General features: G+C 35.9%; 1 protein-coding gene across 3 annotated transcripts in view; it reads left to right on the top strand.

The window, feature by feature from the left end:
- Nucleotides 1–15,011, top strand: part of LOC144443465 (structural maintenance of chromosomes protein 5-like) — a 15,788-nt gene extending 777 nt beyond the window's left edge. The window contains exons 2-23 of one of the 3 annotated variants that reach the window (XM_078132950.1): nt 457–598; nt 750–968; nt 1,114–1,176; nt 2,033–2,245; nt 3,006–3,167; nt 3,660–3,793; nt 4,282–4,357; nt 5,346–5,463; nt 5,857–6,011; nt 6,270–6,383; nt 6,793–6,887; nt 7,346–7,478; nt 7,746–7,922; nt 8,719–8,888; nt 9,867–9,990; nt 10,205–10,327; nt 10,758–10,883; nt 11,152–11,301; nt 11,981–12,154; nt 13,122–13,301; nt 13,602–13,697; nt 14,410–15,011. In XM_078132950.1, coding sequence (XP_077989076.1) covers nt 457–598; nt 750–968; nt 1,114–1,176; nt 2,033–2,245; nt 3,006–3,167; nt 3,660–3,793; nt 4,282–4,357; nt 5,346–5,463; nt 5,857–6,011; nt 6,270–6,383; nt 6,793–6,887; nt 7,346–7,478; nt 7,746–7,922; nt 8,719–8,888; nt 9,867–9,990; nt 10,205–10,327; nt 10,758–10,883; nt 11,152–11,301; nt 11,981–12,154; nt 13,122–13,301; nt 13,602–13,697; nt 14,410–14,541 — 3,076 coding nt within the window. In that variant the 3' untranslated portion in view covers nt 14,542–15,011. Of the gene's footprint in view, nt 1–456; nt 599–749; nt 969–1,113; nt 1,177–2,032; nt 2,246–3,005; nt 3,168–3,659; nt 3,794–4,281; nt 4,358–5,345; nt 5,464–5,856; nt 6,012–6,269; nt 6,384–6,792; nt 6,888–7,345; nt 7,527–7,745; nt 7,923–8,718; nt 8,889–9,866; nt 9,991–10,204; nt 10,328–10,757; nt 10,884–11,151; nt 11,302–11,980; nt 12,155–13,121; nt 13,302–13,601; nt 13,698–14,409 lie in introns of all 3 variants that reach the window. The other 2 variants (XM_078132949.1, XM_078132951.1) reach the window with 2 other exon arrangements.

Raw genomic sequence — 15,011 nt, 5'->3', positions numbered from 1 at the left:
GTGTGATGACATGTATTCTGTGTATTGATAACTAACCGGTATAAACCCCCCCCCCCCACCCTCAATATTCAATTACTGGTCCACACCTGTGTTAGATCTCACTCACTCCCACTTTCACTTTCAATTCATCCCTTGACATCTGTGGAAGAAAACTGCTTATATTTATACCTGTAGATAAATAGTCATGAATATTCAGTGTACATCTAATTAATATACATGTCTGATATTGATAAGTCTCATGATGTAACGCTTGTCCAATGTGAGAATGGTAGAGGTGAAGTAGTGTTCCAATTTGGTGTTTGTTTTTTGGCAATCACGTAAAGTTTGTGTGATGTGAAATCATGGCATGACTCTCCAGAACCCAGAATACATATATTTTCTGCAGTGGCATTTCTCTTCAATCTCAAGAGTGCTACCATACATTTTTACCCGTCTTTATATTTGACTATGTTACAGGATCTATGATTCATGTGAGTTTCGTCCTGGACCTCATCTCAATGTTCTGATTGGTCCAAATGGTACCGGTAAATCTACAATAGTATGTGCAATATGTCTTGGTCTAGCTGGTAAGACTTCTCTACTTGGCAGGTCTAAGGAGGTGAGTGATGTAAACACCTTTCATTTAAATCAATCAATCTTTTTCAGTGAGGGCTGATATTTCTTGAATATGACACAAGAATATATTTAAATAAATAATACTATTTTTTTGTTACATGTTAAAAATGGATTTTGATATGTTTATCATACAGGTTGGAGAGTTTGTCAAGTATGGCCACAATCATGCAACTTTGGAGGTTGAACTTTGTAACCCGGGTGGTAGAAATACAATAATAAGGCGTGACATAACAAGGCAGGGCAATACATCAACATGGTGTGTCAATGGTAATCGTAAATCTCTGAGAGAAGTAGAAGAAACTGTGGCTAACCACAGTGTCCAGCTCTCTAATCTCTGCCAATTCCTGCCACAAGTGAGTAACTCCTAACTTTTAATATGTCAAAAACTGAATTTGCATGACTCCTAAGTGCTTATTACTCAACTTAATTACACTAGTATATACTTCACAATGTTACCATAGTAACATCAAGATGCAATATACACTATTACTCTTGCAGGATAAAGTGGTAGAATTTGCCAAAATGTCAAAACAAGAATTGCTGGAAAGTACAGAGAAATCAGTAAGTCTGTGTGAACCTTTCTGTAATTGACCTAATTACAACCCATAACACCAAAGTAAAGCATTTTCTGTATGTACCCCAATCGTTTATAGCATCCATATCAAGTGTAAAAGTATACTTTTTCATTTGCTAATTGACCACATTCAAAAGACCATGTGCTGGGCTTTTAAATAAACCAATTGAAACAGTATACTTTTACACTTGATATGAATGCTATATCTCTCCACATTTGAATTGCTCACACTTGATTCTGAGTACAGTGAAAAAATCCCTGATTTGAAATGGGATGACCTGGAATTTCTATTTATTCCTAAGAGCACATCACCGTGTACTTCAATAACGATATATACTATATAGGTGCTTTGTTTAGATACTTTTTCAAACTTATAACTCCAGTCTCATTTGTTGAAACTTTTACTGTTATTCTCAACTTTGAATATGGCCAACACTGGCACACCAATATGACAGACTGACCTCCACAGTTTCTTCAGTGGCAGGCCACGTGATACAGATTCTTCCGTAGTGGAATCACCCTACAATTCTAGTAAGAAGTCATCGGCTCTATTGATAAGGATTGATTGTTCAACAAAGAGTGACTCAAGTGTTTCAAATGGCTTCGTCACATATCAGATCATAACATCATGGAGTGCGAGATTTGTTTGAAAGTGAAGGTGAAAAATCCCTTCACAGAAGGATGAACAAATTTCTTAAAGTATATTAAGGTACTGATCACAGATTTTAAGGACGAGTGTCCTGACTGTGTCATACTGTATTATTTGGAGCAGCACTCCTAGTGGCCAAAGTGTACAATCTTTTGTCTTTGTGATAATAAGAATATGATGTATTAATTTGACAGGTTGGAAAGCCAGAACTGTATGAATATCATCAAAAGTTAAAAAACAGCCGAAACAGAGAAAAGGAGTTGATTTCAGCACACAAAGGTGAAAAGGAAAGACTGAAAAAATTACAAGAAAAGAATGCTAGGTTAGAGGCAGATGTACAGAGATTTGAAGAACGACAGCGACATCTTGAAAGAATCACAATACTGGAAAAGAAGAGGCCATGGGTGGTGAGTTTAGTTTATCAAGAGTTGGATTTGAAAAGAAAGAAGGAATAGATAGTATATTGCAGACAGAAAAAGCTATTGGAATTTTGAGCTGTCAAGTGCAAATTCGTTCTCTGTCTCGGAATATTATGACTTACTTGGCTCAAATGAAATGGTTTTCAAAATCACTTTTGAAGGCATTGAATACTTTCTTACTTAGTTATGCAACAACAAGCATGAGATATTCAACCATATATAGTGCATTAGTTGAGCAATAACTTGTACAGAAATTTCAACCCAAGCTGTGGTACATTTGATTACATCATTCTGTAAAGTTATTCAGTTAGGAACCTTAGGAAGTCCAGTCAGGCTTATTTCTTCCTTTAGTATACAAATGCACAGAGCATCAAGACAAAGAGATTGTGGTAGGTGTGATGGTATCAGACATTTTCCCATGAACCTTTGCAGGATATGGCCAAACACAAGTACATGTACATGTAAGAGGGCTTGTTTACAGAATTCAAAGTAGAATAAGTTACTGAGATTCTATTTATCACCCAAAATCATATTGAAATTGATAGCAGTAATCAATACAAGTGTACTAAAGGCAGAAATAAGTCAGTCTGGACTTTTCTTTTAAGTTGGTAACAGTAATCAATACAAGTGTAACAAAAGTCTGACTGGACTTTTCTCCTTTAATTTCTGGTGTTAAAATCCTTTAATTTTTAGTCAATTAATTGATCGAAATAATATGTATTGTTACCGTATTCTATTACCTGTACAGGAATATGATCTATGTCGTAGGAGATACATGGATTTAAAAGTACAAAGAGATAACCTTCACAAAGCTTTCAAGGAAGCACAGAAGCAAAACACTCCATTGCAGAAACAACTCAATGAAATCCATGCAAAGATTAAAAATTTGGATGCGCAACTTAAAGAAAAGGTAATAGTTATTTACAATCTGATTAAAATCTGAAGTGGTGAACACAGCTCCATTTCAACAAAATAAAAAAACAAATGATAATAAATGAAGGAAATAAAGGTAAATAAAGAAATTGAGTCATATTCACCACATCAGATTTTAATCAGATTGGAGTTGTTTATATCTGTCATTATGGGGTTAATTTGATTGTTCACCATGCGACCTTCCATGTCTCCTGCCATTTTCATTACTATTGTGCCTCCCTCTGCTATTCTGATTACTAGGTTTGCCTCCCTCCAGTGTATTTTTAGCACAACTTTAACTGAGATCAAATCCACATTTTTAGAGGTATGTTACTATGCAGACAGACTTTTGACATAACCTTCATTTTCAAGGTCAAACGTAAATTTGCAGAATAACTTTGGAATGCAGCAAACCAGATGGGGACTGTGTGTGCTACACTTGTATACCACTAAAGTAATTTATCGTCTGATTGTTATAATTTTGTTACAGTCTGATGAAATACGACAACTTGCCAACATGGCCAACAAAAGACATGAAGGAATTGAAAAACTTGTTGAGGATGCACTACAGGTACAAGAAGAACTGAAAGAGAAGATGGAGGAAGATGAGAAAAGAAAGAAAAAGTACATATTTTGAATATCATTCAGTTTTGTAATTTAAACCTAATTCATGTTTATCGATAATTAAAAGTAACTAACTCTTTACCAAAGTATGATGAAATTTCAAATTTATTATTTTAAAGTGGAACACCACTCCAGGCAATAAAGGTATTTTCAGAAACTGAACCCAAACTTTATATCTTTATATGCTGTATTCCTGGAGTGCCATTCTCCTTTAACAAAATGGACACTTGTGCTAACATAAACAAGACACATCACCTTCAGGCAGTGGAGACATTTGCAGTACAATGGACCACAGCTTCATCTACTTCCTATACCCGTCAACACCTCCCCAATCCATCAGCAGTCATATCTCAGAATGTACACAGAGATGAGTTGTCACCATTTAGCACATGATATTATTGTTGAATGCCATTTTCCATATTTATCGTGCCCCCACCCCCCACCCCTACCCCACCCTGCAAAAAAATTGTAATTTGTTATTATTATAGGATCAATGATTGGAAAAAACAACTTGAAGCTTGGCAACGAGAGCTACATGAAATGGGTGAAGAAGATGCTGTACAGGTAAATATCAAGTAGAACTATGAATTGTGTGATTTTTAGTCTCCTTAAGGGGAAACTATCACAATGGGTTCTTTTCATCTGTGTCTGTCCATTTGTCAGTAATCATTTCTGTGAAATGCAATATCCAGTTTCATTTAAACCTGGCACAAATGTCAAATATCATATGGGATATATGCGCAGTGCTTTGTTTTTGCAACATGTACAAATTTGACAGAATGGTGGTTATATTTGTAATAAAAAATCAATGTTTACTGTATAACTAAAAAATTGTAGTACATAGAGACTCCATTCAAGCGTCTACCCCCTTATCATACAGTGCAACTGGCTTTTAAGACCTTGACCTTCAGGGATAATTATCAAAATCCAGCCATTTCTAGCATATGACAGACACTTTATTTGTTGCTACCAATTTCTTTTAAATCATGGCAATATTCAATCACATGGAAGTGAAAGTGTTTATGGGGGGGGGGGTTACTTTTGTCTAATACAAAAACATGTAGTGCCCGGAAAAATTGCTCAAAAAAATGGCAGCATGTATGGGTGTACTTTTACACTAATTTGCCTAAAAAATTACATTGACTTCCAATGAAATCAGTGATAGCAAAATTCCAAAACAAAAGAGAGTTCTGAACAGAACATAATTTTTATGTGATCAAAGTCTGACAACAGTTACAGAATAAATGTGTCTCAGGCCAGAGTAACTATAACTTTTAAATTCCAAACATTTGAGGATGTACCATACAAATAATTTGTTTGTACTTGCACAATGGAGTGTACACAGCACTTTACATCCAGACATATGCACACATAGAAACATGCACAATATCAAGACAGTTACATATGAATGTGAGTATGTATACATATGTACATAAATAAAATACATGCAGAATCATTCTGGTTTCATCTAAAATTTCTGATACAGTACATGATTGTGTATAATTGGTTGGGTGCCATTCTCCATTGGTGACATTTTTGTTTTGTTCAATAGCCGGAAGTGGACAGAATCAACAAAGAATGTCGGGAAATCAACAACAAAGTTAGAAGAATTGACGCAGAAATGGAAATGATCTCAAGAGATCGATCTGACTTTAAAACTGAAATCAAACGTAAGTGTCTTGTTACCTTGGTTGACTTTAAGCTACTACGCATGTGTGCACGCATGCGCGCACACGCACGCACGCACACACACACACACACACACACACGCACACACACACACACACACACACACACACACACACACACAGAAGACCTGCACACAGGTAGACACATACATACATACGTACGTACGTACGTACATACATACATACATACATACATACATACATACATACATACATACATACATACATACATACATACATACATACATTGATGGAATACATTCAAACAATTGAAAAAAAAACACAGATCAGTACAATATGATCATTTGCAGTGTTCAAGTGTGTAGTGGTATTAAGTTGTATCCATTAAATGATTTCACTTTTGATCTGTTACAGGTCATAAGGATATGCTGAAGAGTATGAATGATTTGAAAGATCGAAGACTTAAAGCTTTGAAACAGAAACATAGAGATACTGCTAATGCTGTAGAATGGCTTAGAGCTAACAAACACATGTTTAAAGCCACAATACATGAACCCATGGCACTGGTGGTAAGTGGAAAAGCACAAGTTTGTTGTTGATATCATAGTGACAGTAGTGTGTACATACATGAACCCATGGCACTGGTGGTAAGTGGAAAAGCACAAGTTTATTGTTGATATCGCAGGTGTGAATTTCATACACTAATGTAATATTTTCTTGAATACCTGAAATTTCTAACGTTACAGTTATCTCTGATAACATCTTGTCTATTTTATCACATAACATGCAGACATCCATCGACATTGTCTTCTTTATTTTCTTGACAGATCGACATGCACAATCGAGAGAACGCCAAGTTTATAGAGATGCACATTCCTGGTAATGATTTGAGGGCATTTGTTTGTGAAGATGCAGAGGACATGGAGAAATTTTTGCATGAGGTGGGTATGATGTATTGTTTGGCAATGTGGATGTACAGTACATCTCAAGCAGCTATTCTGGATTTGCTAATCTGGTGTCAACCAAATTTCAAAACTGGGGTAGCTCAGTACACTAGTTGTTACCACAAACTTATGAGATGTTGGTGCCAGTGCATGAAGTATATACCCAGTCAGCAAGCAATTCTAGAGCATCAACAGTTGTTTGATGATGGAATGTGTACTTTGCTGTTGTAGGTATATGTCTATAGTGAGATGTCGCTGTCTCAAACCATACAAGACACCTTCACCAGTCTATATTGTTAACGTCAATCTTTGCTCTTAATCATACTTTCGTCTTCTATTTAAAACCATGTACTGAGACGATGTATATGATCTGATATTCATTAAATTTTCTTTCTTGCCATTGTAGATGCGTGACAACCAACACCTTCGAATAAATGCAGTCAAGAGTCCCCAACAGAATATTTCAACATTTCAACCAAGGAGACCAATTGAAGAATTGAGGTTTGGATGGTCTTATGTGTTGTTTTCTAGAATAGAGAATGAAAGCTATCATCTCATGTTCCTAGATATTTTATGCTGAGACTTGTAATGTGTGGCCTGCATGGCCGTGTTACTTTGTGTTCTACTCAACTTATTTGTGTTCTACTCAACCCATTTGTCCATGCATCAGTGTCCACCAGTAACGCCAGAATTCAGTGGTAGATCTCAATCAAACCTGGCACAATGTCTGATACTATAGTCTGCATATTCATGTCACTGTTTCTCAACCTTCACAGTAATGACTTAATGGTAGCCATATTTTTCACAAATTTCATTTTATCTACTAACTCTGGATGGACCTCGTTGAAATCTCTATAACTAAATAATCAATGGACTTGCTAATGAAGTTGTTTGACATATTAATTGATTATTTTTCAATTACCATAGTAGGCTTTTAAAACAATTTCCTTTCTTTCCAGACGATGGGGTTTCACATGTTACTTAAAGGACCTATTTGAAAGTCCTGATGCAGTGATGTCGTATCTGTGCAAGTTTCAAAGGATCCATGAAGTACCACTAGGAACACCCTATACACGTGACAATGTCTCCAAAGTAAGTGTACCATTAGGAACAGCCTATACACGTGACAACATCTCCAAAGTAAGTGTACCACTAGTAACTCCAAACTAGGCTCCAAAGTAACTAGAACACCCTATACATATGACGTCTCATAACACACAATTCTGTAAGATACTTTCTGACATGATGTCTGCTATTTTTGTCACAGTACAGGGATGTGAGGCAAAAAAGCAATAACTACAGTGTTTTCATGTCTGCTTTTATACAGGATTGTAACACTTCTTTACATTTTATCTGTAGGTGATAGCTGAGTCAGGTTTGAGACACTTTTATACTCCAGAACATAATTATGTGATACGTCAAAGTCGCTATGGAAACAGAAGTACGTCAAGTCGTTCTACTGCTGTAGGTGATGCTCAGCTACTTTATAATAGTATTGATCCTAATGATAAAAGGGAACTAGAACAACAACTTCAGGTGAGGGTTATGTTGTGTTGTGTCATGTTCTGTTATGTACTGTACTGTTGTGCATTGTTCTGTACTATTGTGTTATGGAGTGATGTGTTTTGTTGTGTTGTGTTGTGTTGTGTAGGGTTGTGTTGTCTTTTGGTTGTCTGTGCTGTTGTGTTGTGGAGTGATGTTTTTTGTTGTGTTGTGGTTGTGTTGTGTTGAGTTGTGTTGTGTTCTGTACTGCTGTGCTGTGCTGTGCTGTGCTGTGCTGACAGGCCTTGGAAATTCACATTGCCAGCACCCGTAGCAGGTCAACTTTGCATCCACACAAGTAAAACATCAATCCGTCTGCCCAATGGACAAATAAATATCATGTGAAGTTAAGGGCACTGATATTAAAAATAGTTGACATATTCTAGACAAAATCACATTGTAACAGGGATAGAAATTAGTGAGAGTAACATAATTGTAATTGGAACTTTTTTGTACAAAAGTCACTTCTAATGATGTGCGTAAGTGACACAACAAATCTAGGTGGACGATCAATTGTGTCAACCTTGCAAGGGTAAGACTTCCCTGAGCAAATCAAAAACATGTTAAGCAAATCTCAGAAAGTACTGATATTGAAAATTACTGTCATGAGATGATCTGTACTCCCACATGATCTCTCATGTTGAAATGATTAGAATTTCCCCATATTTTATTCATTTTTGAATCCAGGCTAGAAATGTTGTTGAACTTGTAGTATTTGCAAAATCCACCATGCCGTCATCTTTTATTTTGTGCAGCACAAATAAAATCATCAAACGTTGTGTGCTTACAGGAAGCTGAGAAACGTCTCCATCAGGGAGAATTGAGATATGTAGCGTTAACGAAGGAAAGACAGATATGTGCTGAAGAAGACAACAAACTGAGAGAAAGGAAGAAAGAGTTACAGAAGAAAAGAGACAGACGCAGGGCTGTAATACAAAACATCAAAGCTAAACAGGACAGGTAAGAATGTAGTCATGTGATAGTTAGAGTTGTTAAGAGGAACATAACTGCAGAAAACTGATGTAGACAAAAAAAAAAATTGCTTGTTTCCACTAACATGACTTCAGAAAATAGGGTAGATAGATCAAACTATTATTTTATTTTCATTTTTTTTTTTTTTTGAGAAATTATTTCGACCCTAAGAGGTAACTACTTGTCGGGCACAATACTTCTGTGATAATTTGATGGGATGTAAAAGAAGTAAATGAAGACAATTGTATATGGCATGTCTAGATGAACACATTACACAGACTGTATTCAGAAGCTGTATATAAATTCAACTATAGTCTCAAAGAATATGTCATCTAGAATATTGTTTTGCAGCCATAGTGAATTGCCTCTGTCAAGCAGTTATTGAATGGGTCATTGTAGTAGTTATTAATGAATTACACACACACACACACACACACACACACATCAACCCCCAAGCAGTTTTAGTGAATGGCTTCCTCTAGACAATTGTAGGTGAATGACCCATGGTTAATCAAACTTATCAAAAATTCTCATTTATCGTTACCTGAAATAGTATTTTACCACCTAGGCATGTTATAAAAATAGCAATCATTTAAATTTCTTGGTCAACACAATAATGACTTTCAATCTATGTGCTACACGACACAGATGAGGATAAATCTAACTTCCTGTTCTATTTTGACCCCCTAGCGTGAGGTAAAATGCTATAGTATTACAGGTACTAAGGATCGATTTTAAAGTACTAACATACACAATGCAAGGTATATGGCATGAACCTAGTCTGTAAGGTACTCTGTGATGGGGTGCCCTCATACATCATTAGTCTTTGAGTACTAGCTTACAGGTGTGGCATGAATAGGTGTCTTATCCATACTTCCATCATATGCCTAACAGCTAAATTACCATATTATGAATTGTCAAAAAAAAAAAAAATTTATGAAATTATTCTACAATTCTAAAAACTAGCATTAGCAGAAATGAAGCTGAAGGTTTGAACCTGGAAAAAGAAGAAAAGAAAGCCAAACAAATGGTAACCAAGATAAATGAAAAGAAGATGAAACTGGTCATTGACCTTCAAGATGTCATACAGGTAAGGTCAAAGGTCAACTTCTTTACATTGTAAATTAGTCCAAATCATCTCATGCATAGTTATATCTTTCTATTTGGTCAAACTAACTCAATTTGTTGAGAATTTGATTGAAGGCTCCATGGACATTCAGCTGAACAGAAATTGATATGAAAAAAAAACATGCAAATTAGTTTGGCACTCTAACTCCATGGGGCTCTGTTATATTCTTTCATAGAAATGCTTGGAAGCAAATAAAAACAAGGTGAAAGTTGCTCTGCAGCAAGCGTTGGCGTACTCAGAGAGAAGTCGCTTTGAAGCACAGATCAGAGAAGGATCACAACAATTACAAAATCTGAAAGTAAGTTGTAAATCATATACAGTGAAAATTCAAATTAATAGCCAATTGTATTATAAATAATTTACAATGCTGTAACACTCTAACAGAGCAATTAATGCATTTTAGTATGCATATGCTAATTTATTGCATTGCATGTATATTTGACTATTTGAATTGTGCCAATAGGAAGTGATAGTGAAGTACGCTTGCAAAAAGTAGAAACAGAATTACTCATGCATTTTAATCTCTCTCTCTCTCTCTCTCTCTCTCTCTCTCTCTCTCTCTCTCTCTCTCTCTCTCTCTCTCTCTCTCTCTCTCTCTCTCTCTCTCTCTCTCTCTCTCTCTCTCTCTCTCTCTCTCTCTCTCTCTCTCTCTCTCTCTCTCTCTCTCTCTCTCTCTCTCTCTCTCTCTCTCTCTCTCTCTCTCTCTGTGTTGTATTTTGACATCACAGCACGACTTTGAGAGGGCAACAGAATTGAAAGACTTGACCAAACAAGAAGGAAATCGGCTGATAAACATTGCTAAACAGAAGACTGGTACAGATGGTAAGGATCAATTACCCACTGTATTGAAAGAGGTAAGTCTCTCTGTAAATGCTCCACAGTATTTATATAAAATTATGTCTCACAGCAAATACTGCATAAGATGTACACTTTAATCTGTTTTCATTTGTCTAAATACATTCCATCAATTTTCTGAAACACTGGATGTTTGTCCAATTGTCTATGGGCACACAAGATGTTTTTCTAGTTGTTTACAGGCATACTGATTGTTTATTTGTGTACGAGTACACTTGATGATCTTGTGTTTAAAGACATTCTGAATGGTTGTTTATTTGTCTACAGGCATTCAGTCAATTTCCCGGCACACTAGAAGAAATTGATGACATGATACATCATGAAAGAGCAAGAGCTGATTGCTTCTTTGAAACTGAGCCATCTGTTGTGAATGAGTATAACCAACGAAAGAAAGAAATAGCCAAGCTGAGTCTAGAGGTTAGTAATGAAATGGTTGCAAAATAAAAGTTATGATTAAAATAAAAAGTTATGATTAATGATTGTGAAAACATAATTTTTATAGAGGATTGTTGCTGCACGTTTTCAAACGAAAAGTCTTGTGTGTTCATGAAACTACATATTTTACCTGTGTTTTGTTTTAAGATAATTGAGGATAACAGGTATTTGAAAACCTGAAATACTTTTAACAGGTAGTAAAGGAAGTATGCAGACCCTCAGTGCTATCCCAGACCTGGGTAACTCCAGGATAGACTGTAACTGACTAAGGAAGCCTTGACAGTTCCACAGTGATGTGATAGTGAGCATGTAACATGTCTATAGACATAGACCTCCGCGTTGGTGGAGGGTTTATGCTCTGTCAGGTAGTGCCAAACTGGAATGAAAATCTGTAGAATTTGTCCATTCAAAATATAGCTGGGAACAACTTAATGACACACAAATATGTATTCAGATATGTTCAAACAATGTATGGAAAATAGAAGTAGCAAATCAGATAAGTTTAACCGTTAAAAAACTGATACCCTGTATAGGGTTTAATTACATAGAGTAACAGAAACCAAGTCACTAAAGGTTTAATTTCACTGAAGTGCTTTAAAGGAAATGTTTTTTTTTTTTAAATATGGACTCTTCTATTTTATTTCATGGCTTAATCATGCAGGTAGACCAGAAGAAACACCTACTAGAACAACATCAACAGGAAATCGCTGAAATCAAACACAAATGGTTAGATCCATTACAAGAACTGATAGCTGTTGTCAGTGATAGATTCTCACATTTCTTTAAGTACATGGGATGTGCTGGAGAAGTGGACTTGTACAAGGGAGAGAATGAGGTTGGTATTGGTGTATATATGCATGATAACAGCAAGAATAGTGCATTTAGTTAGACTTGTATCAATAAAAGACAGTTTGACCGACCATTGAACCTACCAAGTGTGCCCGTCACAAGCTGTGCTAACACTACCTACTTCTACCTTATTACATGTAATCACTATGAAGACACTCTGTTTAATCAGATGAATCTCTGCCATCACTACACACTCACACGGCTTGTTGTGTTACACACACAACACCAGCCATGCACTGAGATCACAGTTTTCACTGAAGTTATTAGTTTATTGTATGGATGTGTGTAATGTAATATGTGTAGTACACTAGCCAGCCATGGCGCTATCAACAATTTGTTTACAATTAAATATCAGGCAGTGAAAGATTACACTGTGATATATAGAGAAACTAGATGCTAGTAGATAGTTTTGCATAGCTTGTGACAGGCTAACTGGGACGCTTGGTCATGTACCACCAAAACACTCCTATACAGGAGACATTCTAGTGACTGATGAAATCTCACTTTAAAAACTAAAATGTTAGAAATCAAGTAAAGTAGTTGTATAAAAATGTTCCCTGTGTCATTAATTTTGTGATAAATGGCCTTATCACTCCTTCCTGTTGACTTATCATGACAAAACCCTAATGTAGCCCAAAAGCCCAAAAGTATTTCCTAGTTGGATGAAGAAAAAAATCGAGATTAGTACAATTATATCCACATAAGTTTAATTAAGTTTAATTAAAGAAAAGTGGGGGGCAATGTGATTTGAATATTTTGACTCCTTTTTTGTGTATCACAGAACCAATGAGGTCGATGTATGTTCTTGTAACATAGAGTGACAGGGTATATTATCTTGTATTTTCTGTTCAAATGTGTGCAACTTAGATTGTATGTGGTATAATGTATTATGACAAGTCTGAGGAGTCAGATTCTAATTTGATATCAATGTTGATATCTTTCTATACATTCAGGAGGACTATGACAAGTATGGTATTCGTATTCGGGTGAAATTTCGTAAAACTGAGAACCTGCGTGAGTTGACCTCGTCCTACCAGAGTGGTGGAGAAAGAAGTGTTTCTACAATTCTGTACATGATGGCTCTACAAGAACTGAATCGATGTCCATTTCGTGTTGTTGATGAAATAAATCAGGTGTGCTGCTTGTACCTACAACATTTTATTTACACAAAGAGGAAGGGAGTCTGTGTTGTCTTATTGAAAATTGTCAAGTCTAGAAACATCCTGAAGGTCTGTCTTTCAACAGTACATGAAGTGAATCTTATTTCTAATAGAACTATAACTATTAAGTGCAAATTAGCAACTTCCTGGCATTACTGATAACATTCTTAACCTCAAGAGAAGGGTTGGAAAGGAGTGATTGATATTATGATTAGGTACATGTACAGTAGCTGGACTGAATATTTGACTGTGACCATTCTGTTTTGTATTCAGGGTATGGACCATAATAATGAACGTAAAGTATTTGAATTGGTAGTGAGAACAGCATGCAGAGATTGTACATCTCAGTATTTCCTGATCACACCAAAGGTTAGTACTACATGTAGTAGATGAATACATCTTTTGGTTAGAATGGCTGGCTTGCAATCTTCAGGTTGCAGGTTCAAGCCTCACTGCTGCTATTTGCTTCTGAATGGGTTGTGCAGTTTTAGTTCCATGCAGGGGTACTAATTGTAAAACGCTTTGGGCTCAGTGCAGGAAAGTGCTATATAAAAACTAACATTCCTGTTATTATCCTATATGTTCATATTATCATCAGTATTAACTCCTAGTGTAAAGCTCTCCTCTGGTAATAAAATGGAATGTTACAAGGAAGATTATGGTCAACAATCCATTCCACATCAGAATACAATATTTCTGTTTATAGCTGATACCGGTACTCAAGTCGAGGAAATCAGTGCATGTTGTGTTCAATCTTACTTTCATTTCACAAGAGTAATCAAAATTGGATTATTTGAATTAGTTGGTCATTTAAAACAAGATGTACTTGGTAATCAAAACAAAGAAAAAATCCATTGACATGATCAATATTGTTTGCATAGCTGAATCAAAACATGTTTCCCAAAGCCACTTGCTATTTTTTCAACTTGTTATTTTGGTTTTGCTGTTGTCGAGCATAACTTATCTCTTACTTGTCTACCAAATCAAAACAACTGAGGACCCAAAACACCTGCTATTTGTGTAAAATGTAGTTTTATTGTCCACCTTCTAACCTCCACTTCTCTCATATGTCTCTCTCTAGTTGCTACCAAATCTAAGCTATGGACCCAAGATGACTGTGCTCTGTGTGTACAATGGACACTGGATGATGCCACATTCAAGCTGGGACATCAAAGATTTTTGTCGCAAGCGTCGTTTATTAGATACATCTTAAACACATCTGTGATGCTGTTTCAAGCTTAGCATATACCAGTGTAAAGTTGATAAAAGATATATGAAACACATCTGTGATATATTCAAGTTTTGTAATGTTTCCCTGCCAAGACATTTTCTTGACTCAAAATGGCGGCTTTTTAGGTTCTTTACCAAACCTTTTGTGAGAATGATTTTAAAGTGTCTACAAAACTGATTTGGCAGATTCTTCACCGAAGTGAGAACTCTCCAATAAAGGCAACTACTTTTCAAAACAGATAGCTGTGATACATTCGAGGCTACAACAACTTTTGTAATATTGAGATTTTTCAGGGAAATACAATTTTTAAAGATGGAAATATCACCGACTTTTTGGGGGTGCGTGCAGATTTCCGGTTTTGCTGTCAACAATATTCATGTTTAGTTTCACTCACACAAACATTCAAACATTCTTTGTATTCTTATTTGTGTTCTTATCTTTGTAGCCAAATT

Source organism: Glandiceps talaboti, chromosome 12 (assembly GCF_964340395.1).
Source record: "Glandiceps talaboti chromosome 12, keGlaTala1.1, whole genome shotgun sequence".
In the NCBI taxonomy this organism is placed as follows: domain Eukaryota; kingdom Metazoa; phylum Hemichordata; class Enteropneusta; family Spengelidae; genus Glandiceps; species Glandiceps talaboti.
This window is presented reverse-complemented; position numbering and strand designations above follow the sequence as displayed.